The sequence below is a fragment of the Ostrea edulis genome, chromosome 3 (genome assembly GCF_947568905.1).
Source record: "Ostrea edulis chromosome 3, xbOstEdul1.1, whole genome shotgun sequence".
Lineage (NCBI taxonomy): Eukaryota > Metazoa > Mollusca > Bivalvia > Ostreida > Ostreidae > Ostrea > Ostrea edulis.
In genome coordinates this window covers 27,626,767-27,653,466 of record NC_079166.1, presented here as the reverse complement: position 1 = coordinate 27,653,466, position 26,700 = coordinate 27,626,767, and the positions used below count along the sequence as shown (strand labels likewise).

The window sequence follows — 26,700 nt, the reverse complement described above, 5'->3', positions numbered from 1 at the left end:
GAACAATTTCGTCTGGACTTCATCTGCACTAAGCACGCGAGAATACTTTTCTCTGAAATGCGTCTTCCCCGTTCTAATTTTAGCACTATTTATAGAACAGGAATTTCCACACAAGCAGTGTAAACGAAATGTATTCGTTTGATGCTATCAAAAATAAACACAACTAAAGGTATGGATAAAATATAAATCAAAGTAGGGGTCTAGTAGCGTGACGTCATGTCCGGATCGAACTCCGGTATTGGTTCACGTACTTTTATTATCAAACGTCAAGAAGGGGAAATTTATTAAAGCATCACGATCAAAACAAATTCATGTTATGCGTAAGGGATGCGTTAATTATTGGAAAACATCAGATGAAGAAAAGTTGAAAGAAACGATTGAAAGGCCTGTGATAACCCGTATAACCCCCCTTGATCATATTTAGGTCGATAATTTGGTCCGTGATGTTGTTCAGGAAAAATAGTTTCGGCAAACGTAACAAGCAGAAGTGATTGGAGAGACGGTAGGAGAATTGTTGAACTCGATGGAGTAGCGAAAAACCTGGAAGAATGTAGGAGATGTGGACAGCCTTTACATTTATCCGACTGCGTCGGAGAAACACGATTTGGAATGGCACAAATTCTACAAGTGCAGAGCCGATACAGTGAGTGTCGCCTAATAAACTATGTCCCTACCGGCAAGATACATCAAACGGAAAAAAAGGTGGAAAGGCGTGGGATATAAATACAAAGTTAGCAGCAGGTAAGCATAGATGTTATTGATGTTCGACCATACAAATGTATGAGGTGTTTAAAATGAAAATTGTCAACACATGACAGTGATTATATGTTAAATATTTCTCATACTATGCCAAACTATGTACAACTTTGTAAAATTTGTAGATGTGCTGACTGTCCATCATTTGTCTATATTTGATAACTTATCCCTTATTTGTTATGTGGTATGGTTGTGTAATTTGGTTAGTGTGCTGGCATTGAGAGTCAGAGGAACCAAGTTCGAATGCACGCCAGATATATATATATATATATATATATATATATATATATATATAAAGTCAAAAAATAAAATCCAATACTCAAACTTTTATCTATAGCGCTTTCGCCCTGCGGGCTCGTCAGTAGATTTTTAAACAATGTAAACAAGTTCCATTATGACGTCATCCTCGTGCCGTTATGTGGGCAACGTCAAATATAATACAGTCATGATTGTGACGTCAGAACATTATACAATGTTAATGTTAGGCACTTTTAAAAATACAGACATATTTAAAATAGTTCAGTCTATAAGTTTTAAGCGCCTCTGAATATTCCTGTATATTAAAGGAGACATTCTATGTAAAATGTACATGTTAAATAACATGAAGTAAAAATATTAACAGTTTAGTTTCGGCTTAAACAGTTTTATGAAATAGTTTTCCTTGGCTCTGCGTAATTGTTCATTTTCCTCTTTTACTTTGTAAAATGGAAAAATATAAAAACTGCCTCCCCCGCACGAATCAAAATGTCGGCTACACGGTGTGTTTCTTATTGTAGGATCTCTGATCTGTTGTTTATGTACACGAACACGGTCAGCCAATTTGGTTCCTGTTTGACCTATATAGTTTTCTCCACATGTAGGGCACGTCATACAATAAAGTAGATTTTTAGATTTGCACGTCATATTTGAATTTACATTGAAGTTCATTCCGTTTTTGAAAGTTATGGAGTGGCCGGTTTGTATAAATTGGCAAGTACCGCATCGTGGATCCTCGCATTTGAAGACTGCTGGTTTTTCGGGGTTTGATGTAAATTTGGCTTTAGTGAGAATTTTTTTCAAATTTGGTGGTTGACGTCTGCTGTGGAGTATATCCGTGGGCTGAATGAGGTCATTTAATGTTTCTGATTGTTGAAGAATAGGGAATAACTGCTTGGCTGTTTTGAATATGTTGTGATTTCTCGAGTTGTGTGTAAAATAAAAGTTTGAGTATTGGATTTTATTTTTTGACTTTATTCTACCCCGATACCAAGAAAAAAGAATTTATTGAATATTTATAGAGAGAGAGAGAGAGAGAGAGAGAGAGAGAGAGAGAGAGAGAGAGAGATACATGGTCGTTATAATGATCTATTTCATCAATACAACTTATAATTGGGTCAAATGATGTCTGACGTGTTTCATACCGATTGTTAGGCCGTTCTTGGCACACTGATTTTGACTACGGATAACTCCATTTACCTAATCAGGATATAGGACTGGCGGCGGGTGTGACCGGTCGACAGGGGATGCTTACTCCTCCTGGGCACCTGACCCCACCCTGGTGTGTTCAGGTGTCCGTGTTTGCCCAACTATGCAGGAATTATTTTAAATTGTTACATTGATGACAGAAATGCACTTGTAAGCAATAATATCTATATATAGTACCTACTATGTTTATCATATTTTAGGAATGGTCAATAGTGGGTTAGGGGAGACGCATCTAAATACATTCTTAGCTGTATTGAACGTTCCCGGAATTTCCAAACAAGGACTGAAGGAAAGGGAAAGAGAAGTTGGCAACACATTGAAGAAGATGGCAGAAGAAAGTTTTCAAGCCAGTCTCTTGGAGGAGGTTGAAAAGTAATTTTTTAGTATATATTGTATTCAATGTTAAATGTTTAAATCAATTTAAAGCAGGGTTGGCAAAATAATGGTCAATACTAGTGTGGACTGGTACAGTGGTCAATACTGGTTAAAACTGGTCAATAGTGGTCAATAATGGTCAATTGAAAAGAGTCTTTATTGGTCATTATAGTGTTTGTTGGTTATTTTATGTTTAAAGAGGTCATTATAAATTCTTGATATGCACTAACAACATTTACATGCAAATGAAATCAAATAATGTAATTGATTCTATAAATTAGGGAAAATGCTTTCAGTAATACTGTAAAAATAACAAAAAATAGCTGTTTTGTCCCAGCCAAGGGTACTTGATCACCAGGTTACTAAATGGCTACCACTAATGGGGTATGTGTGAGTATTGACTGGGATGGTTATAACCTGTTAAAACCAGGGGCTGTTTAAACGTCCAACCCCGATTTGAAGATTTGTATAATTTTTAAAACAGGTGTATAACTTGATTCTTGTATCTTTCATTAGGAGTGATGGTAATTTAACACTAAGCTTCGATGGTGCATGGCAGAAAAGGGAAACCGGGCGTTCCTATAACGGTCTTACATATATTTTATCCTCTTTAACCTCAACCATAACTTATGAATGCTTAGTACTAGGGCTTTGACATTTCACAAGAGTGTTCCTTGTTTCAAAACCTTTCAATTGGTATTAAATGTTTGGACATTGGTGTTTTACTGCATTTTCTTACATTTCCTCTTTGTTGGAATACGGGGGGCATCAGTGTTTCACAAACACATCTTATTATCTACTATTGATAATGATTTTTTTTTCATTGGTGTAGGACATATTTTTTTATTGATTGATTGGCGAGAAGACGAAGAAATGTTTGGGATACTCTGTGAAGTCTAAGAAATGTAGAATATGCGACTCTGCAAAGCAGAAAAATGTTCCTGTTCGGAAGCACAATTGCTCACAAAATTGGTCAGGATCTGCAAAGGCCATGGAGCCAGCAATGGCATGTGAGATGGTGCAAAACATAATGGATCAGGGTCAAAAGGTGCATTATATAGACATTGAATTTGTTTTCTATTATCTTTGCAATATTACATTAACAAACAAATTTAAATTGGATCAAGATACATGAAGATTGATCACTGTTCGTTATTTTCACTTTTCATGAAGAGAAATATCTAAGTATGAATTATTAAATGATGTCTTCGGTAGAGACGCTAGTTATGGATAATGATTCGACGACCATAGCCAGATTGAGGACAACAGTAATCTTGATGTCTGGATCAGACATCAAGAAAAAAGCGGATAGCAACCACACGAAAAAAGGATTTACCGGAAGCCTTCTTGAAATGAGCAGTATTAATAAAGTATTAAAAAATGTCAAAGTGAGAGCTCACGTAGAAAGATGTTTTATGTATTGTGTTCGACAGGCAGCTGAAAACTCTGAAAAATTGGCCAGTGACTTGAAGAAAATTGTTCAACATTTATATGGTAATAATACTTTAAATTGTAATGAATGATTTTATTAATAAGCTGTTTTGAAAGAAAAAAAATTAAATCTTATATTTTCTAATTCTCTCTATACTAGTATTCATTTCCCCCAGGTGACCATTCCACGTGTGGCACATGGTGCAAAAGTGAGAGTATTGATTACAAGCCAAATAATTTACCATATGGTAAACCTTTAACAAGTGAGCCTTTAAGATTAGACCTAGAGAAACTGTTTCAAAAGTATGCTGGGAAGGCAAGCGAATTGGTGTTCATGGGATCGACTCAAGTCAATAAAAAAATTAACCACGAGTTTCCAGCAAGGCACCTAAAAGATTGTAAGAGAAAAATATTTAATTTTTGAATTTAGATAAAAGAGAAAAATGCACATGCATAATAATTCTCATTGATTAAATCTAAACTCTGTCACCTAAACAATTCATATGTTTTATGGATGTTCAGACAGTCTGCAAAATAGAGTGTCTGCAACTGTTTGTCAGAAAAATGAAGGATATAATTATATAGGTTATATAGCAGAGGTATATGTTCATGATTCATGTTGAGTTGTGTTGACGTTTAGTGTTTATTTTTATCTGTTCTACATGTTTTTGAGGTTTATCTAACACATTGTTTTTTAAAAAAAACATTTCTAATGCAATTTGAAATCGGGAATATTGAATTAATGAAACATTTGGCAATATGTAAATACATGTATAAAAATTTGACACAAATCCTCTAGCAGTATTCAAAACCACTTTATTTAAAAATATCCCTGATTTCCATCTTAATAAGCATCTGTATATATTTTTTCAGGTGAATAACAGATTGTCGATGTCTCCTGGGAGATATACCATCAAACGTTCCAGGATTCTACAAAATAAACTCAAGCGGAAACGGTTACAACAAGCAAAGCGGAGCACAAAAAGGAGACGTTTAGAACTCAAGTCAGAACGGTGTACAAAAGATGCAACACAGTCTGTTCTTGAAGGTACTTCACTGAATTGTAGATTACTTTTCATATCTTAATTGTGAGCAGTTGATTATATTTCAATATTTATATTGTAGCTGACATGTACTGCAGTAGAATTGGAATGAAGGAGAACATTGATTTGGAGGACATATCTTTACCCCAACCAGCGGAACTGCCAAGTGACAGCAACTGTTATGTATTGTTTGACCTAGAAACCACTGGATTAGATTTGTAATGAAGTATTTCTTAGGAATAATTTTCAGACTGGTAGTGTATTTTTATGGTAAAGACAATTCTGCTTGTCTCTTAAAGAGATTGTAGATTGTTTAACTTATCTCTCGAAAATGGTCCACTTATGTGGATACATCACTATTGTCTGTAAATGGCTGTAAAATTTAGGACTATGTTCGCCAAGGGATTACAGTCTTATAGCAGGGAGGGTCTTTTTTGTACTAGATACATTATGACACAGGGCCGTAGTGTTTACCCTCGTATCCAAAGAACTGCCCCAATTAGTAACCTCTTATGACAAGCAGGGAGTAGCAAGGATCTATTCTACCCAGATATCCCCACAGGACTATGTAGAGAGTTATTTTACATTTGATTTAGATGTGTACACTATAAGAAGCTTCTAAATTTTGCTCAATTCTATTTCAGCCAGAACAGGACAATTTAAATGAAGAGGTGTTGAGCTTTTTACTTCATATTGAAATGGAGCCGAGTCGCATTCCACTGTTCCTACGACACAACCGGTGTTCAACGTCTCCTCGAACGCAATGCAGCATACATCCAATCACCACGTGTTCTCTTCCTTAATTTATATCTAATTCTAATTCTATATCCATTACACCTTTAATTTGGCGTATAATCCATTTAATTCTGCATAGTAACTCTACCGGACCTAAACGCACAGCCAGTTTTGTTGTTGTTTTCAACGTTACGTATAGGTATTCCTACGTGCCATTTCAAAAACGTTCATTCAAGCTTTTTGATGAGAGAAAGTATTTGCTTTTCTATTTTAAAAACATAATTAAATGATAAAAAATAAAACATATCATTCTTTATTTGATGCATGTATCAAACGAAAAATTCTACGGAAAACTTTTTCATCATTGCGCGTAGCAGTTTTCCGTCCAATTTTTCGTTTGGTACCTGCATCAAATAAAGAATTATCAGTTTCATTTATTAAAGAGGTTCGCACCTGATATTTGGAGTAATGTAATTTTTTTGGGGGGAAGAGTATTTTTTATTTCTACATTGAAGGAGAATTAGGAAATTAAAAAGAAAAACTGTGGTCACAATGCTTGTTATTGAGCTAAAGTCTTCTAAACATGACCTTTTTGCACTTAAGATTTATTCAATTTAGCTTGATTTTTCTTTTAGTGTCAACACAACATAAGCAACACAAATCAATCATTACATAAAACAGATACATAATCATGTCCTCTAACACTACAGATGAAAAAAGAAATTAATACTAGTAAAGGAAATAAATAATGACCTGTTTGCACTTGAGACACGAACAACTTCATGATATCAAAATTGAGAGTTTAAAAGGACATATTAGGAGTAATGTCAATTTCTAAAATTTAACATAATTTTCAAGGTCTGGTCTTCCAATTTCAAATGCAACTTTAAAAAGTGGGTGTTGGAGATCAAATTTTTGAATTATTGGCGAAAATACTGAATTTTTATACAAAATTTCGAATAAATTAATGAAAGCGTTTTTAAGAATCGGTGTACTGTTTGGAAAAATATATCAACCAAGTTAAAGAATTACAACATTTGAAATAGTTTCAAGTCTCAACTACCGGTATCATAAATTATAAAACTGAAATTCACGACATCACTCAACAACATTATTCATTTACTTTTCATGGATCACTTCAACAAGAGCTCATAACAACGTTATTGTCTCCTGGTATTGAAGGGAAAAAAATATGTATGACCAAATTTCTTAACCAATCATTTAATTTTACATGTTACACACTTTTTCACTGGTTGAAAAATTATTGGAATATTGTATCCAACGAAAAAAAATAAATGCCGGAACTACTTTCTATTGTAATGTTGGGGATTCCTCTGGATGCTTCGTTTTTATATATAGATTAGGGAATCCTGAAAAGAAAAACTTAACAATTCTATCAATCTATATAAATTTATTAAACAAAAACAAACAAATATCAAATATAAATAATGATTAATTGTGCAAAATGAAATAAACATGGCTATTTGACGACACCCCCCCCCCCCCCCCCCCAATATAGCAACACACGTCTGCTTCTGCCACAGGGGGTATATATATCACTCTGATTAATTATATAACGGCTTATTGATATAAATTCAGAGGCCTGTGGCGTCTGCTATTCCGGGCTAAGAGTTAAATGTATTCAACCGGGGATAACAATACTCCAGTGTGCACCTTGCGACAACTTCCTTCATCAGTTCATGTCACGAACCCAAATACCAGATACACCGCACACTGTATCAGATATACTGCAATATCATAGACCTTTAAAACGACTATGGTTTCGAACTTCGGCATAATATGTTCTTCCATAATCCTGGCACAGTAAATATTAAAATCATTAAAAAAAGTCAGGAAAACGTAAGATATTTCGGACTAAATATGTTTATGAGTGGACACCGAAACGAGACTTCCGTATGACGTTACAACAGCTGTGACGCCTTAGGAATCCACTAATAAATCTCGGAAAACCCTCTGTAACACTCACTTGTCCACCTGGTAGCCGTGATAACCCTCAAAAGAACAATACCTGGCACCCCACATCTTGATTATGCACGTGTCCCACGTTTTCCGTTAGTGCCAACATCGAACTTTGCATTTAAGTCCAGTTCCACTCAACAAAATTCCTCCAATTTTCTCTCAACAGGACTTATCTCTAACTCATCCTTTTAAAACTGCGTTCTTTAGTCCACAAGAAACCCATTTGCTCAACAGTAATCAACAAATCGTGGAAGTCGCCATTTTGGCCTAACGGATTTAGTTTTTTGTTTGTTTTAAAGTTGTCTATTCACAAATGACCACGCCCATCTCGACATGACATAGAATGTAGTCCAAGAATAACTCGTTAATTCAACTCAAATCAAATAATGTTTTATCATATAAACTCATTCCTTAAAACCTATCACTGGGTCAAATGCTGTCTGACGTGTTTGATACCGATTGTTAGGCCGATCCCGGCACACTGATTTTGACTACGGATTCCTTCGTTTACCTGATCAAGAGATAGGGCTAACGGCGGGTGTGACCGGTCGAGAGTGGATGCTTACTCCTCCTAAGCACCTACTCCCACCTCTGGTATATCCAGGGATCCGTGTTTGCCCTACTCTTTATTTTGTATTCCTTGTTTGAGTTATGAGATTGATCACTGTTCGTTATCTTCGCCTTTCATGGAAGCATTTCCCAGCATCGTCAGCTGCCTCGCCTCCCCGAGTTGTCCGCTGCTCGACTTTATAAAGTCACAGGATAAAACATATACTGGACCAAATTTCTAACTCCCCAAGTTAATAATTTCTAGATTTTACAAACCTTCGCATTTATGCAATTTGTAATTTATAATATCGTCTGCTAACTAAAATGCTGACCTTTTAAGCACAAAGATTTCAAGAACGCGTTCGTAGCTACTGGACCGTAGCGGGTTTTGTTGAAATTGAAAATCTCGTGCTCGATTGGTTTTAATGGTTTGCTTTTCAAAATTCTTTGTTTTCTTGTTCTCAATACACTCATTTGTATTTGAAAAACACAAAATTACTGAAGTCAAATGCGGCGCATGTCGACAGAGGAACGCGCAAGAACAGTTGGCATGGTCCATGCTGGTTGCAGTTTACGAGAGGTTTGCTTTCTTCCATTACATTCGATCTTTTGCGAAAAACTTTCAGATACACAGTGTAGGAAACAATTTAAAAATTCAATTGAATTGATCATTTTCACAGGTTGCTAGAAATTTCAATAGAGACCACAAGACCATCGCAAACCTAATCCGAAAATTCAATGGAACCGGAAGTGTAGCGGATCTACGCCGACGGCCCAAACGGCGTGTAACAACCCCTCAACAGGATCGCTTCATAAGAGTGACCCATTTACGCGACAGACATTTGACAGCTCGAGCAACAGCAAGGAGCACATTGGGAACACATGGAAGACCCCTCAGTGATCAAACTGTGAGAAACAGACTTAGGGAAAGGGGATTGCGGACAAGAAGACCTTATGTAGGGTTGGTATTGTCTGCAAGACATAGGCAACTTCGATTAGCGTGGGCAAGACGCCATATGAGGTATACGCGCGCGGACTGGGGACAAGTTCTTTTCACAGATGAGTCCAGATTCAATTTAAGGCGATCAGATGGACGGTCCTACGTCTACCGCAGAATTGGCGAACGATATATTGACGCATGTGTAAGGGAGCGAGGGCAGTTTGGAGGTGGTTCTGTCATGGTGTGGGCGGGAATATCGTTTCACACAAAAACACCAATGATCCCGATCCACCAGAACCTGAATGCAGCAAGGTACCAAAACCTTGTCCTACAGCCAGTGGCAATTCCGCACATCCAAGCAAATCGCGGAATGGTCCTTATGCAGGATAATGCCACCCCACACACGGCAAGAACCACCCAACAGATGCTGCAGGGTCACAATATCCGCGTAATTGACTGGCCCCCTTGCAGTCCAGACCTCAATCCTATTGAACATGTATGGGACGAGGTAGACAGGCGAGTAAGACAGCTTCCCCGCCGCAGAATCTGGCAGAGCTTGAGAGAAACCTCATTAACACTTGGAATAACATTCCACAAAGGTTTTTACACAATTACGTGACCTCAATGCGAAACAGGTGCCAGGCAGTTATTCGAGCGAATGGGGGACACACACGGTATTGATTGTTGATAATTTCAAAATTTAGGGTACTGTTAAGTTTTCATGTTTTTAATTGAATATTTCAATAAATGAACATTGAAAAAAAATTGACTTCTTTCGAAGATGTTATACTTTATACCAATCAAAACCTATGTCAAAATAATAGAAAATAAAACCAGTGGATGACAAAACTTAGGTGGGGAGTTAGAAATATTGTTTAGTATATTATTAGCCAAAACTTTGCACCGGAAACGAAAGGAAGATTTAGCAAACTTAAACCAAAGTTGTTCTACTTCAATAATATATGTTGTTACTATCGATGTGATATCGGTAAAGCATTACGTTTTTTATATTCACGGCGCCCTCCCTCCCCCCTAATTTTTTTTTTTAATTTAAGGTAAATCGTTGTATCCTGTTTAGAAAAATGTTCTAAACGATAAAAGAAGCAATCATTTGTTCCACTCCCAGAGAAATGCATGACAAAATCTTTTGATTTCTTGAATTACCTTATTGGGAGAACTTAATTTTTTTCCAAAACCCCTTAAAATTTGCGTCACTTTATTAATTGCACCTTATTAAAAATGATAGAAATTAGTACAAATCATTTAAATAGGAGACAAATTTCAAGCCCAATATAATCTGTAAAATCCAAGAGCTTCGGGGGGCTTCGCCCCCTGGGACCCCACCAAGCCTTCGCCCTGGGACCACTGGGGGCCTCAAGGCGGCCCCCAAACCACCTGCCTCTTAAAGTGCCCCCCCCCATAACCGCTATTTCTGGATCCGCCCCTGCACACAATGACCCATGTATTACTATATTAAGACAACTGTTACGTCATAATTGAAAGTACGCGTAAAAAAGACATTGAATCGTAGAATTTTCATACCTAAAAACTAAGCAAACCAACGACCTACGTTAATTAACCTTAATGGGATTCAAAAATAGAATTATACTATTATACTTGTTTATTCATTGTTACTGCGATCATGCAATCGCATAAGAATAATTTCAATTACTAGCCGCGCAACATGAATAAAATATATAGCGCAATAAATGTACATTTTTTTATATATTTTGCGAATATATTCATTTGTATTTAGTAAATGATATCCTGATCAGGTCAGCAACAAAGTAGACATAGTTGATAACAAAATATGTATGTTATTTATTGCTAAAAATTTCGTTTAGGCAATCACTGGTTGAATGAAATTGTACCCCGTCTTCTGCATTCTGTGCTGGACATCACTCATACAATGAGCGACACGTTTCTGGAGTTGATGCCAGATCTGGATTACCTACAAGCCATGTCCTCCCCCCGAGTTATGACGTCCCATCTTCCATATCGATGTCTCCCAAAAGAACACAAAGAAAACCGTGGGAAGAGTATTCATATTATCCGGAATCCAAAAGACGTTGCTGTGTCTGCCTTTTATCATTTCTCTAGAGATTCAACGGTTAAGGATTACGTATGTCCTGAATGGTCTGGATTCATAGATGAATTTTTATCTGGAGGTACACCAATTCTGTTTTGTTTCGTGGTGCTTTTCATTTCCTAATTTTAAAATTATCCAACCTTCTATGTACATCAACCCAACGGGAAATTATTATAATAGTTACAATTGTACACCAAGACGAAACGTAGCAGCGCCTTTAATACTTTTATAGTAATGTTCAAAAACTACCTTCTGTTTATCATTTTCTCATTTCCCCGTTTGAATTCGACACAGGAGAAAGTATAAGATGTATTTTAATGCTGTCGTAATATTACAAGTATCCTGATTATTTTATACTTACATTAATTTTTATGCAGACATTTTCTATGGAAGTTGGTTTGACCGAGAGCTCGAGTGGGAACAAGCAGCACTGGAAAACCCCGGGAACATATTAATTCTTTATTACGAGGAACTGAAAACAGTATGTTTACTGATTCATTACATATTTCTCAATTTTCATCGTGAAGAGTGTGACCAGTAAGCAGGTGATGCTTCATCCTCCTAGGAACCTGATCCCCACCTCTGGTGTTTACTGAAATCCATGCTCCCCCTCTTCTCAATTTTGCATCCTTTATATCATTTATGACTGTGATTACTGTTCGTTATTTTTACCATTTACATCATTCAAATCTTCCTAATCTTATTTTTCTTTTGCTTTATTCTTACATGCAGAATGGATTAGAAACGATGAAGTGCATCTCTAACTTTCTTGGAGTTCCACCCGATGTTGAATTTCTGCAAGCTGTCTATGATAAATGCTCCATTGATGAGGTGAAGAAAAGAAAAATGGGCACTGAATATGAATTCTTGTATAGAAAAGGTAACTTTTAACTTCCTTGGATTTTCCAAAAATATGGTCTTTAACAGCTTTAAAATTGAATTATAAATCACACTGCGAAATATACCGGCGACTCCCTGAAAATGCACGTTTATTCTCAGCTTTCCAAATACACTGCTGCAAAATCGATCTCGTAATGATCACACTTACTTCAATCTTTAAGTTGACATGTACCGTGAGATGAAGAGTTGGTATGACCTCAATCACTTAACCAGCGCTTGGCATCAAAAGGCTATGTTTATTTTCGGATATGAATCCCTAAATCAGAGTCATTGTAATTATCCGCCATATCTTGCATTAGGAAATGTATCGATATGAATGAAATCTCTCTGGAATAATAAAGAACAATGACTTAAATTAATATCCCTATATTTGTCACATCTTTGTGTAACCGAGCAGGAAGGCAGATGTTGGTTTTATTAATTTAATCAGTAGAAAATAAAGGCATTGACCTACAATAACAGATAAATGATGTCACAAATCAAGAAAGAAAAACATAATTGAAATATGACAATTGAGTATTGTACCCACAGAAAACGTTTTAGAAGCATACTATAATTTACAAATATGTGCACATGTGTTCTGAATGTAATTTAGATTAAGATCTTACAGATTCATATAATCATTACGACTTTGAAAGCAAAATTACAATAAAGTACAGATCTTGCAATCAAAATAATTACGTATATCAGTTCTTTATATGGAAATGAAACATATACCTAAATATAGAAATATCATACCATAGGATGCAGATGATATCAGCTGGTTGTAACTCTTCAAAACGTATTACTGCTCGAACTATATAGGTAAGCACGGTAGATTTATACATATACTGAAGGACTATTATTGGATAAAGAAATATGAAATGACAAATGAAATCAAAGAACCAATGAAATAACAGAATAAACATTTACTCAGCCAACTCAATCCAGATGTGCAATTGAACTTACGGTAAATTGGATTTTAAGATTTTATTTAGCAAAATAGGAATTCCCATATATATTTATCCACTCGTCTGTCTCTGCCCTGTCATCTCAATTCGTGTGCGCACCATCCCTTTGTAATAGAGAAATGTTACAAATTGATACTTTACACCAATGTTGTTTCATCAAACAATGTACCGAACTTAATAATTTAAAACGTATACGGTACCAATTTTGATGCACCAGATGCGCATTTCGACAAATAATGTCTCTTCAGTGATGCTCAACCCAAATGTTTGATATCCGAAATAACTATGAAGTTTTTGAGCTAAATATAACCAGAAACAGCGTGCCAAAAAAGTGGAGCCAAATTCATCCAAGGATAAGAGCTATGCACGAAGGAGAGAATCCTTAATTTTGAAATGAATTTCAAAATTTTATAACAACAATTAAATATACATCCGTATTTTCAAGCTAGTAACGAAGTACTAAACCACTGGGCTGTAGAGACCCTCGGGGACTAACAGTCCACCAGCAGAGGCCTCGACCCAGGGGTCATAATTTAAAACGTATACGGTACCAATTTTGATGCACCAGATGCGTATTTCGACAAATAATGTCTCTTCAGTGATGCTCAACCCAAATGTTTGATATCCGAAATAACTATGAAGTTTTTGAGCTAAATATAACCAGAAACAGCGTGCCAAAAAAGTGGAGCCAAATTCATCCAAGGATAAGAGCTATGCACGAGGGAGATAATCCTTAATTTTGAAATGAATTTCTAAATTTTATAACAGCAATTAAATATACATCCGTATTTTCAAGCTAGTAACGAAGTACTAAGCCACTGGGCTGTAGAGACCCTCGGGGACTAACAGTCCACCAGCAGAGGCCTCGACCCAGGGGTCATAATGTAAAACGTATACGGTACCAATTTTGATGCATCAGATGCGCATTTCGACAAATAATGTCTCTTCAGTGATGCTCAACCGAAATGTTTGAAATTCAAAATAACTATGAAGTTTTGGAGCTAAATATAGCCAAAAACAGCGTGCCAAAAAAGTGGAGCCAAATTCGTCCAAGGATAAGAGCTATGCACAAGGGAGATAATCCTTAATTTTGAAAAATGTAATTTGATCGAGGACAACGTCCTCAAAATGCGTCATGTCTTTACCATTGAAATATTAGAAGCTCACACCTGGCAGGGATGCTGCTTACACCTGGTTTATGATTTAAACGAGGGATCGAAAACTATCTAAGTATAGTCTAAAATTTTGAAAAGAACCTGTTTGAAAATATGCCCTGAAAAGTGTTTGTTCCATGAAAGATGAAGATAACGAACATTGATCAATTTCATAACTCCTATAAAGGTGAAGATAACAAACAATGATCAATATCATAACTCCTATACAGGTGAAGATAACAAACAATGATCAATCTTATAACTCCTATACAGGTGAAGATAACGAACAATGATCAATCTCATAACTCCTATACAGGTGAAGATAACGAACAATGATCAATCTCATAACTCCTATAAGCAATACAAAATTGATAGTTGGGCAAACACGCCCCCCCCCCCCCCCGGACACAACCGACGTTGGAACAGGTGGCTAGGAGGAGTAAGCATCCCCTTTCGACCGGTCACACCCGCCGTGAGCCCTATATCTTGATCAGGTAAACGGAGTTATCCGTAGTCAAAATCAGTAAAGACATTTTTGATTGGTTCATTTTAAGTAGCGTGCAAAATATCAACACTAATTTTGGATCAGTGTCAAGGAGAGTCGAATGTTACAAGCTTTGTATTTACCTATGTCGGTGACATAGATGTGGTACACTAAAGAAACATTCTACTTTCATGTATTGATATTGCTTCATTTAAGAAATAGAATACGTTCTGAACGCTACAGATGTATATTGTTTCCATCATTATAATGTTATTTGGTGTTTTCTTATTAGGAGTGGTGGATGATTGGAAGTCCCACTTTACTGTCGCACAAAATGAGAACTTTAATCGTGTGTTTAATGATCGGATGAAAGATTCCAAGCTGCGCATAAAAATGAATATGTAATGCAAAACATTGGTTGTTCAGCCTGTATTCTAGTACATATTGTTACATGTGGCTTGAGTTACGGTGTGTTTATCTTTGTTATTCATGAGTTAAAATAATGGAAGTTGTTTCTTGCGGATATTAATACATTTCATGTTGAATGTCAAATGTACAATGACTAACACGCTTGCAAAACAAAATCAATTTTTTATAACAAATACAATTCTAACCTTTTACCGCAATAAATGAAATGTCTACCAGTACTTACGTACGGTCATAAAACGTTTCATGATTTCGAAACAATTATGTGTTCAACAAAACGGCTCTCAGAACCAAGGCAAATTTCACAGTGTCGTCCATTGGTGAGTCATTTTGATAAACAAATACATTTACACAAAATTCTCAAACTTTTTTTCGGAAAATTTTCAACATGATTCAAGTGATACATTTTTAATACGGAAATGCTGAATTCTTTCTTTAAACATTCAAAAAACATAATTTGTATCTGTACAATGTCCTCGGTGTCCATCATGGCTGTAATACATGTGTTTAGTTGTATGACGTGTGCTGTTCTTTACTGTGTTCATCCAGTTCCCCTTCACATTAGACAGGCCTGTTATAACAGGAACAGGGCAGCAGGTGCCCGGCTTGTTACCTACAGCCAGGGTAGCATATGGGAAAACCAGGAGTGTATTATACCGACATGAAATGTATGAGAATATAACAAAAACAATATATGATGCACTGTATGAACACTTTAATAACAATAGTTGTGACTGTTAACAAAAATGAATCCAGTATCCTTTTATTAACGACGTGACTGGCCAGGAAAACCCAGAAGTAAAAATCTGTCTATCAGAAAAACGTCTGGAAACCTGTGTCCCATAGGCGTGCTGTTTCCAGGATAATGCAGGGATTTCGCAAAAAAATCTTAGATATGAACAATAAGGGCCAAATATATGAAAATAAATTATGTATCCCAATAAAGTTTGAACAATAATAGAACGCAGATATGAAAATAAAATATGCGCTTCTAAAATTTTGTGTTTCCTTGTTAAGGTACATGCTGTCCTGCTTGTTACCTATTTCATTAAGGCCCAAGAAAATAGGAAACATTTGAAATGACACACACACTCAATATGAACATATTTGACATGTATTGATATGTTCTATACCTTACAATATCATTTCCATAAATACCTGAATGTTTACATACACCCGGAGATGAAGGCAAACAAGTCTTAACTCTTCATTCTCTTCCTGGGAACTACCTATGCAAGAACTCTCAGGTAGACAAACCCTACTACTTTTCCATTCAAAGGACGTGGCTCGATATCTTTGCTATTTATGCCAGATAACGCCATACCTCTGTTTCCGGTCACATTCCTCTACACATCAGAAAAAGAAAACAATTGAGCAACGAACTTCTTTTGGATTGTGGAGGAAGTGCTGTACCAATCTTACAATGCATGGAAAATCTATTAAGAATCATGTTGTTCTCCCAACATTTTAACCTCATATTAAATCAATATTCTACAGCTGTCTCCCTTGGTACGTTGTTGTTTAACCAAGAACATCAACGTACGCAATTAGGTTTATGGCTTTTATACTGAGTTATGATATAGATATATTCCATATTCCCCAAAGTTTGGGAACATATTGTTATTTCGGTATTTCTTATCACCGTTTCGTTCTCAGAGTGTTCCCAGAACTACACAATGGATAAAGATAAAACCTTTGTAGAATGGTTGTATGTCATTTGTAGAGATCCAGAACGAATATCATTTTGATTGAACATGCATGCATGGGTATGCATATTTGGTCTACTGAATTTGAAATGAGTTAAACGTTTCTTGTTTTTCAATGAAATCTTCTGAACTTTATACTGATGGTATGAAAACGTGAAGATAACAAACAGTGATCAAACTCACTCCTATAAGGAATACAAGAGTTAGGCAAATGCGGACCTCTGGATATACTGGAGGTGGGATCAGGTGCCTAGGAGGAGTAAGCATCACCTATCGACCACTCACACCCACCGTGAGTCCTCTATCCTGATCAGGTAAACGAAGTATTTCGTATTCATAATCAGTGTACCAAGAACGTATGCATTGAACATATCATGACATTATCTGCCCTATTGGCAGGTTGTATTGGTAAATTAGATCGTTATACCAACCATAAATTTTGCGAAATGCAGACTTTAATTAAACGAGACTGTTGAAAGCCCTTATTTGTTAATAGCCTGCCTTTATCTTAAATTTCCCCACACGAAGGTCAAGCTCTTGTCCATTGCATCAGTTGAGAGACATAAACCCCATATGTATGTGATAATGGAAGATTGCTACATAAGTATGGGAAGTTGACAATGGAGAAGCTGAAATCATTCCGTTTGTCACAAAGTTGAGTTGTGAGTTCGCTGTTAACAACTGTTCAATAAAATGTCTAAGCATGAATCAGCTGTGGAAGACTCTGTGATGTATTTTATTTCAAGTTCACTAGGATACATCAAATCGACATATGAATGAAAATGATTATTGATAGATAAAACGTCGTCGATATATTTAAATGTTGAGTTGAAAGCCACAGTTAGAGATTTTTTCTCGTGTAATTTTTTAAATTAAATTCTGCCTCGTAAGACTGTAAAAACAGGTCAGATAATAAAGGAGGCACATTTGTGCCCATATGATTTCCAACTGACTAATTTCCAAATACAACTGGGTAAAATTATGTTCGCCGTGTTTCATGCCAATTGTGATGTTGTTCTTTGCATACTGATTTTTACTATTTTACCCAATCAAGAAATAGGGCCCACGATGGTGTGACCGGTCAACGGGCGGTGTGTACTCCTAGACACTTTATCCCACCTCTGGTATGTCCAGGGGTCTGTATTTGCCCATCTTTTAAGTTTGTATTCTTCATAGCTACTGTGAGATTGACCACTGTTCATTATTTTCACGCTTTCATCGAGTTGTAAATATCAATTTTATAATTTACCGCGGTTTTGCAATTGTCACGTCATGCCGTCAGCACGGTTCAACAGGGATCATATCAGAAAGTCTGTGGCAGCGATGATATTGGAGTTGTAGGGTGACGGAATATACTGAGCTGACCGGCGCTTGATATCATACTAGACTTTCCAGAAGGTCAGTAGATCAGAGATGTATTTGTGATATATTCTAAGTCTCTTGATGAGCTCAACAATATGTCATGCAATTATTGTATTAAGTTACTTTATCTGGATTAATAAACTTGGTGGTAATGTTGGCAAGGTCAGACCACTGGAAGATTGTTATCAATGTTCGATGTCAAAGAGCGTAAAGCGATAGATAGAAAAGTTCGCACTAATAGGTGATATCTTTCATGCATCGAATTCGAATATATATATATATATATATATATATATATATATATATATATATAAGTTTTACATTATGACCCCTGGGTCGAGGCCTCTGCTGGTGGACTGTTAGTCCCCGAGGGTCTCTACAGCCCAGTAGCTAAGTACTTCGTTACTAGCTTGAATACGGATGTATATTTAATTGCTGTTATAAAATTTAGAAATTCATTTCAAAATTAAGGATTATCTCCCTCATGCATAGCTCTTATCCTTGGACGAATTTGGCTCCACTTTTTTGGCACGCTGTTTTTGGCTATATTTAGTTCTAAAACTTCATAGTTATTTCGGATTTCAAACATTTCGGTTGAGCATCACTGAAGAGACATTATTTGTCGAAATGCGCATCTGGTGCATCAAAATTGGTACCGTATAAGTTTTACAATATGATACTGAATACTGTAAATTTGCGGAACTACTGCAGGACTACAAGTTCTCTTTCCAGACCTTTTAAGATATATATCCGCAAATTTACAGTATGCAGTATCATAATCATATATATATATATATATATATACCTCTTTTGCAGCAACATGAAAGATCATGATATCAGAGTGATGTTATTGCCCTGTGAAGATTTGGTACAGAAAAACAAGTTGTAATATAAAACTATTCGGAATAACGTAAAATTCAAACCGTAGTGAGAATCGATCTCAGGATCGAAAAATCTGCAGCATTACTCCTTCATCCACTGGGCTGACCTCAGCTTAACATTACACTATGTGAGGTCAAGGAATATGTGCCTGATATGTATTCAAAGTACAAATCTAGCATCCTAAGTTAAAGATCTGTCAGATTAGCATTTTGTAATCTGATATACCCTTTTATTTGTCTATGGACTTCTGAACTTTAAATGGCAATGTTGTTTTAGATGTGGCCAGTAATTGTGTTTGGGGTGTTGGTCTTTGTGCTTTGGTATCTATATGATTTCCATGCTTCAAAAACACGGAAGATACCTGTTCATGGTCAGGGAGTTTTAATCACAGGATGCGACACGGGTGAGTACATTGTGACGTGATTCAGGGAGTTTTAATCACAGGATACGACACGGATTAAGTACATTTTTACACCATTTATGCATTTTAAAATGGAGAGTCTCAAGATCACAGGTATAAGATAAGATAAGCTTTTTCTAAGTTGGAATGTGTACTATTAGTATTCTCCTAGGGGACCACGCTGTACGTTGTACGCAAGCGTTTCTCGTCTTTTTACGATGAGAGTTTCTGCTCAGCAGAACATTTCCGATGGCTGTAACTGTAAATAGACCTATGTGGTGTTCACTATTTCAGTTAACGTTCTCCAGCAACAGGGCATTTTCTAGGACTGGAATAGGACTAACATTTGTATGAGCATTGTTCAAAACGCATGATCTCCATATTTTAGAACTCGATGTTTTTAACACATTTCTTAGGTTCGCGAACGCTAATAAAATTTCCACACAAAAAAGTAATGTTTTGTTTATTCTCGTGCACGACGTTGTGCAATTATGCATCTATACATAGACTCGTGAGTTGTAATAAAGCATAACGTGAAATTTATGATAAGACAAACCCTCTACCGTTATTTGCTACAGTCCAAGGGTTTTCTCAATCGTCTTTCCTTTATTCCCATTTTCGATAAAACATGACCGGATTTGTTTTATCAATATTTCATGGATTTGTCACTAGTACAATTTTTTGATAGAATACGCATTTTTTAGGAAAGTTGCTTCTTGCTTTTCGTCCCTTGTTTTTCATATGGGGGTGGGGGCTTTCAATTTTTTATAATGGTAAACGTGAGATTTATTCCTTGCGTCCTTTTCGTATTAAAAGGAACACTTGTAGACGGTTAAAAGTCTTGACAGTTTTTTGTTTTGGTGTAGAGACGATATTTCTCTCTCTCTCTCTCTGTGTGTGTGTGTGTGTGTGTGTGTGTGTGTGTGTGGATTGAACTTATAGAAGTTATGAGATTGATCACTGTTCACAGGAACCCTATAAATCAAACAAATAGAATAATTCCGGGGTTGCTGTGATAGCTCTGGTCACGTGATTCGCTGAATGTAAAAACTGTCAAAACCCCACTCTCTACCAATATCAATTTGAATTTAACGTAGTTTCACCCTATGTGACTTATCAATATTAATGGTTGAAAGTGGATAAACTGTATCAATTTCAACTCAATATAGTTTGATTTAGTTAATAACCCCGGGAAATGTGTATTTTGCCACCTTTTTTAAGATGTCAGACACACAAAAACAGAAGTATAGGTCAACATCAGAAAACCACACATTTTGGTAAAACAGAATTATAAAAATAGATAAAAACTTATTAGAATGACAAATTTTGAATGTCAACAGTTTAAAAAATTATTTATGAATATGTATAGATTGATTGCGGATATTAGGGAAAACATTGTATAGTAGACATACATACAGTAGAGGAAATACCAGCATATGAGTTATTGCTCTTGACAATATTTTTTTCAAATTATAGATAATTGATTATCTATGGAAAATATACACTTTTTCACTATCAATAGTTTACGAATTTTTTCATTTTATCCAGTGAATAAAATTCCACTGTAAAACATATTTCTATCGTACGCAAAGTTTAATTTGATAAGGATTTTAGCAAAAACTGACGTCATCACACCAGGATTGATCTGCCGTAAGGTCTTGTTGGTCGTTATGACTTGCATGTATTTTACCAGCCGTTAAACGCAGTTCTGTGTGCGATAATGCTGGTTCAAAATCCCCACGGTAGTCGTGAAATGGTTGTACATGTGCTTTGGACATTTGATAACTATGTTCTTCCAAATTCTGCGTTCTGTCACAGAAACAAAGAAAATGCTTCAAACACGAACAGGGGCTGTAAGTTCGTCCATTACCTCTTGTAACTTATCTTCCTTTCTCAGGGTTCGGACACTACCTTGCTAAACGCTTAGATGAGATGGAGTTTCGCGTCTTTGCTGGATGCCTGGAGAAAAATGGAGTCGGGGCAGCTGAGTTAATGAAGTCGTGTTCTGATCGTCTTAGCGTTGTCCAGTTAGATGTCACAAAAGATGACCAAATTAAAGACGCCAGGAATTGTATAGAGAAAGTTCACAGAGACACGGGATGTGGTAAATAAAGTTGAAAGAGAAAGTTATCCATGGGGGAGAACATGAGATATACATATTTAAAATGAAATGATTTACTGAGTTTTGGATCCCCTTTATACTTTTAAAACTAATGGTAGTAGGCGACATTAACAAGTAACATCATTAGAGATAGTACGTAACATGCATGTTAATGGCTTCTGCAACTTAATTGTTCAATCTATATATTCCTGAGAATTGTATTTCTACAATGTATCTTTTTTTCAAGTATAGACATCTCCATGTCTTTGGAAATTTACTGTTTCGGTGAAAGCCTTTTTTATTTCCAGGTCTCTGGGCTGTTGTTAACAATGGAGGAATTGACTGTTTCGGTGAAAACCTTTTTTTATTTCCAGGTCTTTGGGCTGTTATCAACAATGGAGGAATTGATTGTTTCGGTGAAAAGCTTTTTTTTATTTCCAGGTCTCTGGGCTGTTATCAACAATGGAGGAATTGACTGTTTAGGTGAAAAGCTTTTTTATTTCCAGGTCTTTGGGCTGTTGTTATCAATGGAGGAATTGACTGCTTCGGTGAAAAGCTTTTTTTATTTCCAGGTCTTTGGGCTGTTGTTAACAATGGAGGAATTGACTGCTTCGGTGAAAAGCTTTTTTTATTTCCAGGTCTTTGGGCTGTTATCAACAATGGAGGAATTGACTGTTTCGGTGAAAACCTTTTTTTATTTCCAGGTCTTTGGGCTGTTATTAACAATGGAGGAATTGACTGCTTCGGTGAAAAGCTTTTTTTTATTTCCGGGTCTCTGTGCTGTTATCAACAATGGAGGAATTGACTGTTTAGGTGAAAAGCTTTTTTATTTCCAGGTATTTGGGCTGTTGTTAACAATGGAAGAATTGACTGCTTCGGTGAAAAGCATTTTTATTTCCAGGTCTCTGGGCTGTTGTTAACAATGGAGGAATTGACTGCTTCGGTGAAAAGCTTTTTTATTTCCAGGTCTCTGTGCTGTTGTTATACGCCCGTCTTAAGATGGGACGTATTATGGTATGACGTTCATGTCCGTCCGTCTGTCCGTCCGTCTGTTAGCTTTTTCGTGTCCGACCCGTAACTTAAATACTACAAGGCCTAGAATCATCAAACTTTGTCTGTAGGTACATCTTGGGTAGAAGATGTGTCGCACATTAAAACCAGGTCACTGTGACTTTTCATTAAGAAGATATCCGTCTGTCCATCCGTCTGTTAGCTTTTTCGTGTCCGACCCGTAACTTAAATACTACAAGGCCTAGAATCATCAAACTTTGTCTGTAGATACATCTTGGGTAGAAGGTGTGTCGCACATTAAAACCAGGTCATTGTGACTTTTCATTAAGAAGATATGGCCATATATGGCAAAAACTTGTCCGGCTCATAACTTGAAAATTATTAGACCTAGAATCACCACAATTGGTCAACTAATGCATCTTGGGTAGAAGGTGTGTCGCATCCTACTTTAAGGTCACTGTGACATTTAATTAAGGTGATATAAAAAAATGTTTTAATGGGTACAATCTATACTGTTAACAATATGTGACGGGCGTATCATGTGCCGTGGCGGTGCACTTTATTAACAATGGAGGAATTGACTGCTTCGGTGAAAAGCTTTTTTATTTCCAGGTCTTTGGGCTGTTGTTAACAATGGAGGAATAGACTGTTTCGGTGAAAAGCTTTTTTATTTCCAGGTCTTTGGGCTGTTCTTAACAATGGAGGAATAGACTGTTTCGGTGAAAAGCTTTTTTGTTTCCAGGTCTTTGGGCTGTTATTAACAATGGAGGAATTGACTGCTTCGGTGAAAAGCTTTTTTTATTTCCAGGTCTTTGGGCTGTTGTTAACAATGGAGGAATTGACTGTTTCGGTGATATTGAATTTTGTACGATGGATATGTATCGACAAGTGGCAAATGTTAATCTCTTTGGAATGGTAAACGTGACGAAAACCTTTCTACCAATGATAAGAAAATCCAAAGGTATTCATTTTATCAACAAGACCTGGAGTCAATTATCCCTAGAACCACAGTTTATAGCAACAGGTCTTTCACTCTGAATGTCTTAAATGTATCAAAATCCTTTTTATTTTCTCTATAACATTCAGCATATGGATTAACTAGTTTCATCCTTATATATATCACGAAGGACTCAACAGTAAAACACAGTTACAGTGAACACGCTTTTAATGAATTCCCAGATACAGCGAAGTCATTTTCATTCCCTGTAGTATTAAAACATATTATGAACTCATTGGATGTAACGAATTACATTTATAACGAATCGAAATTGTTCGTTCGCAGTGCCTCCCTATAATTGTGTTTTTCTGTATGTAAAACTTATACGGTACCAATTTTGATGCGCCAGATGCGCATTTCGACAAATAATGTCTCTTCAGTGATGCTCAACCGAAATGTTTGAAATCCGAAATAACTATGAAGTTCTAAATCTAAATATAGCCAAAAACAGCGTGCCAAACAAGTGGAGCCAAATTCATCCAAGGATAAGAGCTATGCATGAGGGAGATAATCCTTAATTTTGAAATGAATTTCTAAATTTTTAACAGCAATTAAATATACATCCGTATTTTCAAGCTAGTAACGAAGTACTTAGCTACTGGGCTGTAGAGACCCTCGGGGACTAACAGTCCACCAGCAGAGGCCTCGACCCATATGAGGGGTCAATAAGCTCAGAATGTCTGAGGAAGATGATGGTCACGTAGTACATAATTGAAAATGTTACAAGGGGTAATCAAATAGCCATTTCGGGGTGGGGTGTGGTTATCAAGTGCAAAAACTGCTTGTAAATTTGCATTGCTTGTAAAATTAAAAGAAAACGATAGTGATCGATGTTTTTGCGATTGTCAAACACGACGGAGCAAGGGTCCTACTTCCTGCATGTGTTTAGGTCCTTCCTGAGTGAACATGATAATCTTTTCCAATATTAGGTCGAGTTATCAACTGTACCAGTGTCAAAGGACGTCTCTCCCTTCCTAGAATATCTGTCTACGGAATTACTAAGTATGGCGGTGAAAATTTCTCCGACTGTCTCAGACTTGAAATGAGGAAATTCGGGGTGAAGGTCGTCATTGTAGAGCCAGGAGAGTTTGGAGGCGTGACAGGGCTTCTTAAAGGCAACAATGTAGGTTACTTACGTATCATTAGTTTTCATCATCTGAGCTGAAAGGTCAATTGAGTTTAGTCTATGAAATCTGTTTGCTATTATTATGTTAACGTTTTCTACTTCTTCTAAAAATCTTGCTTACCAAAGTCAACATTTACTCTATGTTGCTGACCTTGTGTTTCTGTATTTAGAGGAGTTGTAACACTTAATCTGATTGGTCTTTTGGCTTTTATCTTTTGCGCATGTCAATTATAAATCAATCATGGAATTGATCTAGAAGTTTTGTGGAGGATAGGCGTTGACTCTGGTGAAACTGTTTCTTCCGTGGAACCAAGAACATATATGATAGTTCATTCGGTTGAACACTCACGCCGTATGTGAAAAGTTGTGACTTGTAACCCGACACGCGAAATTCACAAATTGTTAAGATTAGATACGAGTATTGCTTCGTCAAGCGCTCAGCATAAGCGAAATCGCAGAACTCCTGGATATTACCTTACACTCGGAGCCGCCTTGTCACGACAAGCACGCGGATGATAATGCACCACCACTGCTATAAGGCTAGAAAATTGCGATGTTTCCTTTAAAACCTTGTGACGTTCTTAGATGTCGCGAAGGGACGCAAATTTTTAAACAATTAACGACTCCATTCTTCGTGGTCCTACTTAGTGTTACACCTTTTTACATTAAAATTCATTGGGTTTCTAAATACATTTTTATAGTTAAAGCGTTTGAAAAATGAAATGGATCGGATGTGGAATCAAGCAGACCCGGAAGTGAAACAGGTCTATGGCCGGAAGTACCTTGAATCTCAGTTTTCTTCATTGGACAAAGCTGGTGATACTTCGCCTTGCTCGGTGGAGCCCGTCATTGACGCATTCATTGATGCTGTAACGTTGGAAAACCCAAAACCTCGGTACTTAGTGGATGGCGGAACCGGGCTTATCGACAAATATTGTGTATGTTTTCTTATTCCTGTATCTTACATATTCAATTTAATTCAAGTTTTAAAGCTCCTCCTTGTTTAACATGGTCGCGGAATTCCATGATTATTTTACGGATAATTGTGAGTGAAAGGTGAAGATAATGAACTTATAACGAATGAATAGGATGTAAAACATATATCAGTATTCAAAGATATACTCTAAGCTTGGTGCATCAGAACAATGTCTTTCATTTTAAACTTGCAATAAATAAAATTGTATTGTTTGTAGAAAATGTGTTTAAAGTGATTGATATTGATAATCATTTAGAGTTGTCGACTTTACAGTTCTATGCTCGGTTGGACCGCTATTTGTCATGTTTACAGTTTTATGCTCGGGTGAACCGCTATTTGTCATGTTTACAGTTTTATGCTCGGGTGAACCGCTATTTGTCATGTTTACAGTTTTATGCTCGGGTGAACCGTTATTTGTCATGTTTACAGTTTTATGCTCGGGTGAACCGCTATTTGTCATCTTTACAGTTTTATGCTCGGGTGAACCGCTATTTGTCATCTTTACAGTTCTATGCTCGGTTGAACCGCTATTTGTCATCTTTACAGTTCTATGCTCGGTTGAACCGCTATTTGCCGACGCCGTGGATGGACTTTCTGATTGACCGATGGTTCAATTCCCTGGGGACAACGAACATTGGCACGTGACATTTAATGCTGTATCACAAATTATACACAATGAAATCAGTAAACTTCCTTAGCTGTTATCTCAGATTTCTTTATTACACCAACAGGCCAATGTAACTACAACATACTCCAGCTAGCGAAGGCTTTCCCTTCACTCTTGGCAGATTTAGTCAGAGCAGAGACATGCACAGGTACATATTTAAATACCTCCTCATCCCTCCCTTGTACACATAACACCC

At 36.6% G+C, this 26,700-nt stretch overlaps 3 protein-coding genes across 7 annotated transcripts in view; all 3 read left to right on the top strand.

The window, feature by feature from the left end:
* The window catches only part of LOC125673515 (sulfotransferase 2A8-like), a 29,497-nt gene extending 13,981 nt beyond the window's left edge, over positions 1–15,516 (top strand). The window contains exons 2-6 of one of the 4 annotated variants that reach the window (XR_007369560.2): positions 11,118–11,441; positions 11,740–11,843; positions 12,095–12,242; positions 13,006–13,066; positions 15,143–15,305. Coding sequence is in view for 2 of the 4 variants with exons in the window: in XM_048910127.2 (XP_048766084.2) it covers positions 9,932–9,947; positions 11,118–11,441; positions 11,740–11,843; positions 12,095–12,242; positions 15,143–15,255 (705 nt within the window). In the remaining 2 variants the exon portion in view is untranslated. Of the gene's footprint in view, positions 1–8,830; positions 9,948–11,117; positions 11,442–11,739; positions 11,844–12,094; positions 12,243–13,005; positions 13,067–14,682; positions 14,849–15,142 lie in introns of those variants that run through there. The other 3 variants (XR_008801861.1, XM_048910127.2, XM_048910126.2) reach the window with 3 other exon arrangements.
* On the top strand, positions 2,888–4,971 carry LOC130053318 (uncharacterized). Its single transcript, XM_056160366.1, has 4 exons — positions 2,888–3,643; positions 3,811–4,089; positions 4,203–4,424; positions 4,900–4,971. The coding sequence occupies exons 2-4, from the start codon at positions 3,822–3,824 to the stop codon at positions 4,905–4,907; spliced, it is 498 nt and encodes a 165-aa protein (XP_056016341.1). The 5' UTR covers positions 2,888–3,643; positions 3,811–3,821; the 3' UTR covers positions 4,908–4,971.
* Positions 15,517–15,941: 425 nt separating the features above from the next.
* Positions 15,942–26,541, top strand: LOC125673505 (D-beta-hydroxybutyrate dehydrogenase, mitochondrial-like). Of its 2 annotated transcripts, XM_048910107.2 has the most exons (7): positions 15,942–18,380; positions 19,503–19,629; positions 21,524–21,730; positions 23,547–23,699; positions 24,665–24,858; positions 25,563–25,799; positions 26,384–26,541. In XM_048910107.2, exons 2-7 carry the CDS (start codon positions 19,503–19,505, stop codon positions 26,480–26,482), a joined length of 1,017 nt encoding a protein of 338 aa, XP_048766064.1. In that variant the 5' UTR covers positions 15,942–18,380; the 3' UTR covers positions 26,483–26,541. The 2 variants fall into 2 exon arrangements, with proteins under 2 accessions (XP_048766064.1, XP_056016340.1); XM_056160365.1 differs by lacking the exon at positions 23,547–23,699 and having other exon boundaries at positions 18,045–18,380.
* Positions 26,542–26,700: the final 159 nt, after the last annotated feature.